Source organism: Macrobrachium rosenbergii, chromosome 59 (assembly GCF_040412425.1).
Source record: "Macrobrachium rosenbergii isolate ZJJX-2024 chromosome 59, ASM4041242v1, whole genome shotgun sequence".
Classification (NCBI taxonomy): domain Eukaryota; kingdom Metazoa; phylum Arthropoda; class Malacostraca; order Decapoda; family Palaemonidae; genus Macrobrachium; species Macrobrachium rosenbergii.
In genome coordinates, this window is record NC_089799.1 from 4,260,208 (window position 1) to 4,265,207 (window position 5,000).

Sequence of the window (5,000 nt, forward strand, 5' to 3'; positions counted from 1 at the left end):
AATATGAATTCCTAATGTCAGATCGAGTTAGATTTAAATTTCCCTTATATGGTTTACAGTTTTTATAATAACTTCTATATATATATATATATATTTTTTATTCACGTACCTCAGGCCCAACCCACCCAAATACTTTCGTTAATTATCTAGTAATAGTCTAGAAGTTAACTACAATTATATACCTCGAGTCTTTACTTCAGCAAACTCTAATTCTTATTCTCGAAAGCCATACAGTTAGGTCAGCTACTAGTTCCTAGCAACTAGTCCATTACTGGGGATTTCAAATCAAGCTACTAGTACTAGCAAGTAACTAGCTACTAGGAATTTTCATGTAGGCTGCTGCATACTAGCCACGTTCTCGGTTGCAAGAGGTTGATAGGACGGTATTGCATGTCAATATTGTAAGTCAATAAGATTTTAACATTTTTCCTCAACTAACAAATCTGCAATTGATAAATACTCACAGTAGCACGAGTCTTGAAATGGAGAAACAAATCCACAGTTATGTATGGGTACGAAGATTTTTAAATAAATATCTACAGAGCTTCGGGGAATCAGATTGCAAAGGGGAAACGAACAGATTTCCAAAAGCTCTCAGTAGAGATTTGTTTTTAAATATATGTGTACCCATGCATAACTGTGGATTGGTTTTCCCAAATCTGCCATTATAGACTAGGCTGATAATCATCAGCTTTAAGAGATTATTAATTATTTATAATCCAAATACTCTGAAAACGAGCCTTTGGCAGTAGTTCAGGAAGTTAAATCACTGTAGGCATTACTCAAGATTTTTTTTGCAGCGTCCCTTCGGCCCCTAGCTGCAACCCATAGTCATTCCTTTTACTGTACCTCCATTCATATTTCTTCCATCTTGCTATCCACCCTCTCGTAACAATTATATGACAGTGCAATTGAGAGGTTTTCCTCCATGTTACACCTTTCAAACCTTACTACTCTCTCAATTTCCTTTCCAACTCTGAATGACCTCATTGGTCCCAGTGCTTGGCCTTTGGCCTAAACTCTCTCTCTCTCTCTCTCTCTCTCTCTCTCTCTCTCTCTCTCTCTCTCTCTCTCTCTCTCTCTCTTTGTGTATTTTAAATCAACCATCATAATTTTGTCAAGGAATTCTTGACAGTCGGGACATTCTAACCGAATACATTTTGACAAATTTAATCATGAAAAGATGTAGGAACAGGTACTTATAAAAAAAAATCTGAACATCTTAATATTTTCAATGAAAATTTAAAAAACCGTAGAAAATTAAAATTTATTCAAAGCTGCTATTAACTTACAACTTTAAAATCAGCCAAAACATTTAAAAGAATGATTTAGCTGACGAATTGTCACAAATATCGATCAGTGTCCAGTGCCAGATTTAGGGTGTCCCCTTTCTCGTCCTGTTGGTTCAATCACTTCCGCACCGCTTTCTGTACCTTTCGAGGATCAGATTCCCGGCGTACATTGGGCACAGGAAGCCCAGGACAGGAATGGGGCAAGGGCAGATCAGATCCTGTAGGACGTCCTCGTTGTAATTCTCGACGACGTCGGCAGGCAGAGATCCAACGTGAAAGACTCTCTGGAAGGAAAAAAAGCTTCAAGAGTTTAGATTTGTGAAAGACTCTTGAAGGAAAAAAGTTTCAAGAGTTTAGATTTGTGAAAGATTCTCTGGAAGGAAAAAAGTTGCAAGAGTTTAGATTTGTGAAAGATTCTCTGGAAGGAAAAAAAGTTTCAAGAGTTTAGATTTGTGAAAGATTCTCTGGAAGGAAAAAAAGTTTCAGTAGTTTAGATTTGTGAAAGATTCTCTGGAAGGAAAAAGTTTCAAGAGTTTATATTTGTGAAAGATTCTCTAGAAGAAAAAAAAAAGTTTCAAGAGTTTAGATTTGTGAAAGATTCTCTGGAAGAAAAAAAAAAGGTTCAAGAGCTTAGATTTGTGAAAGATTCTCTGGAAGAAAAAAAAGTTTCAGGAGTTTAGATTTGTGAAAGATTCTCTGGAAGGAAAAAAGTTTCAAGAGTTTAGATTTGTGAACGATTCTCTGGAAGGAAAAAAGTTTCAAGAGTTTAGATTTGTGAACGATTCTCTGGAAGGAAAAAAAGTTTCAAGAGTTTAGATTTGTGAAAGTTCTCTGGAAGAAAAAAAAGTTTCAAGAGTTTAGATTTGTGAAAGTTCTCTGGAAGGAAAAAGAAAGTTTCAAGAGTTTAGATTTGTGAAAGTTCTCTGGAAGGAAAAAAAAGTTTCAAGAGTTTAGATTTGTGAAAGATTCTCTGGAAGGAAAAAAGTTTCAAGAGTTTAGATTTGTGAAAGATTCTCTGGAAGGAAAAAAAGTTTCAAGAGTTTAGATTCCTGTTTTACGACATAACGGGAACAAACATCAATGGCTACTATGCAGTTTTAAACTATCCTTAATATTTTACACAAACGCCACTTTTAAGCTAGAACAGTAACTAAACTGGCTGCTTTATGGTCCATGATCTTTAAACTGTATTTAATATTTAACCAGTTCCACTTTCAAGCCAGGATAGTAACTTCATTGGCTACAGTCCATAATCTTTAAATTATAATATATATTCAACCAGTTCCACTTTTGAGATAGTTCTAAATTCATTGGCTTCTTTCCATAGGTTTTAAACCATATTAAATATTCGGCTTGAGATGGAATAACTTCCTTGGCTTCTGTCCATAGGCTTTAAACCATATTAAATATTCAACTTGAGATAGAATACCATTTTCATTGGCTTCTGTCCATAGGCTTTAAACCATATTAAATGTTCAATTTGAGATAGAATAACTTCATTGGCTTCTGTCCATAGGCTTTAAACCATATTAAATATTCAACTTGAGATAGAATACCAATTTCATTGGCTTCTGTCCATAGGCATTAAACAATATTAAATATTCAACTTGAGATAGAATAACTTCATTGGCTTCTGTCCATAGTCTTTAAACCATATCAAATATTCAACTTGAGATAGAATAACTTCATTGGTGTCTATCCATAGGCTTTAAACCATATTAAATATTCATTTTTAAACTAGAATACTAAATTAACTACTGTCCATAATCTTTAAACTAGATTTAATATTCAAACAGTGCCACTTTTGAGATAGAATTCTAAATTCATTGGCTACTGTCCATAATCTTTAAACTATACTTAATACTTAACCAGTGCCACTTTTAAGCTAGAATACTAACTAAATTGGCTACTGTCCATAATCTTTAAACTAGATTTAATATTAAACCAGCGCCACTATTAAGCTAGTATAACTAAATTGGCTACTATAAGGTCCATAATTTAAATTAAATTGATTATTTAATCAACGCTAAGTGGACATGTACCTATGTGCACCGCCTAAGTGGACATGTACCTATGTGCACCGCCTAAGTGGACATGTACCTATGTGCACCGCCTAAGTGGACATGTACCTATGTGCACCGCCTAAGTGGACATGTACCTATGTGCACCGCCTAAGTGGACATGTACCTATGTGCACCGCCTAAGTGGACATGTACCTATGTGCACCGCCTAAGTGGACATGTACCTATGTGCACCGCCTAAGTGGACATGTACCATGTACGCCTAAGTGGACATGTACCTATGTGCACCGCCTAAGTGGGACATGTACCTATGTACCTAATAGACATGTACCTATGTGCACCGCCTAAGTGGACATGTACCTATGTGCACCGCCTAAGTGGACATGTACCTATGTGCACCGCCTAAGTGGACATGTACCTATGTGCACCGCCTAAGTGGACATGTACCTATGTGCACCTAAGGGACATGTACCTATGTGCACCGCCTAAGTGGACATGTACCTATGTGCACCGCCTAAGGGACATGTACCTATGTGCACCGCCCTAAGTGGACATGTACCTATGTGCACCGCCTAAGTGGACATGTACCTATGTGCACCGCCTAAGTGGACATGTACCTATGTGCACCGCCTAAGTGGACATGTACCTATGTGCACCGCCTAAGTGGACATGTATCTATGTGCACCGCCTAAGTGGGACATGTATCATGTGCACCGCCTAAGTGGACATGTATCTATGTGCACCGCCTAAGTGGACATGTATCTATGTGCACCGCCTAAGTGGACATGTATCTATGTGCACCGCCTAAGTGGACATGTATCTATGTGCACCGCCTAAGTGGACATGTATCTATGTGCACCGCCTAAGTGGACATGTATCTATGTGCACTGCCTAAGTGGACATGTCCACTTAGGCAGTGATGTATGTATGTGCACTGCATAAGTGGACATGAAGGCCTATATGCACTGCGTAAGTGGATATGTATATGCACTGCGTTTTACTAAAAGTCCCTGTATGGAATAAGACAATTCAATCTGACATGCACTGCTTGAATACGAATTTTAATAAATACTGTTATGCACTGATAGCTTGCTGGCGTGTTGGAAGTTATATTTACGGTAATGATCCTCATAAGCAGCTTAGCCTTCAATGAAAACTGGTCTGAATATTTCAGTATTCAGTCCGAAAATATCTTAAGACAATGCGCGGTACCATTCTTGGATAAAAATAATTATCTTCATTACTTGATTTATAAATAAAACTTAGCTGTTTTTATTGATATGAATTACGTCAGAATTTATATTCATGGTTAAGCGACTCGACGGGCTAAATAAAACAGTTATTCAGTTTGCTCGCTAACTCCCTACCAACATATTCACAACCACAACCCACAGGTAAATGCATACTCCTCCCCCCCCTCCTCCCCAACCAATCCACCCCGTTCCCGGGGCTTCCAAACCTCCAAGCCAGCTCGCCCTAAACCCCTCAACACATCTTTTTAATTCCATGTGGCGAGAACAGCGCTTTATAAACATTAATCAAATTGAAAGCATTAGGCAACTAATCGTGACGAGATGCAGCAGGCTCATTCGTGACGTCATGTCCAGCCCCTGACGCACACACGCAGACAGAACTTGCATTTACTCGGCGCTCGTTTAAGCTTTCAAAAGGTTGGCTGTATTTTTGT

General features: G+C 37.9%; 1 protein-coding gene across 1 annotated transcript in view; it reads right to left on the reverse strand.

Moving 5' to 3' along the window:
• Window positions 1–1,255: 1,255 nt before the first annotated feature.
• Window positions 1,256–5,000, reverse strand: part of LOC136837557 (uncharacterized) — a 5,371-nt gene continuing 1,626 nt past the window's right edge. The window contains exon 2 of the mRNA XM_067102410.1: window positions 1,256–1,576. Within this exon, the coding sequence (XP_066958511.1) occupies window positions 1,406–1,576 (171 nt within the window). The 3' untranslated portion in view covers window positions 1,256–1,405. The remainder of the gene's footprint in view (window positions 1,577–5,000) is intronic.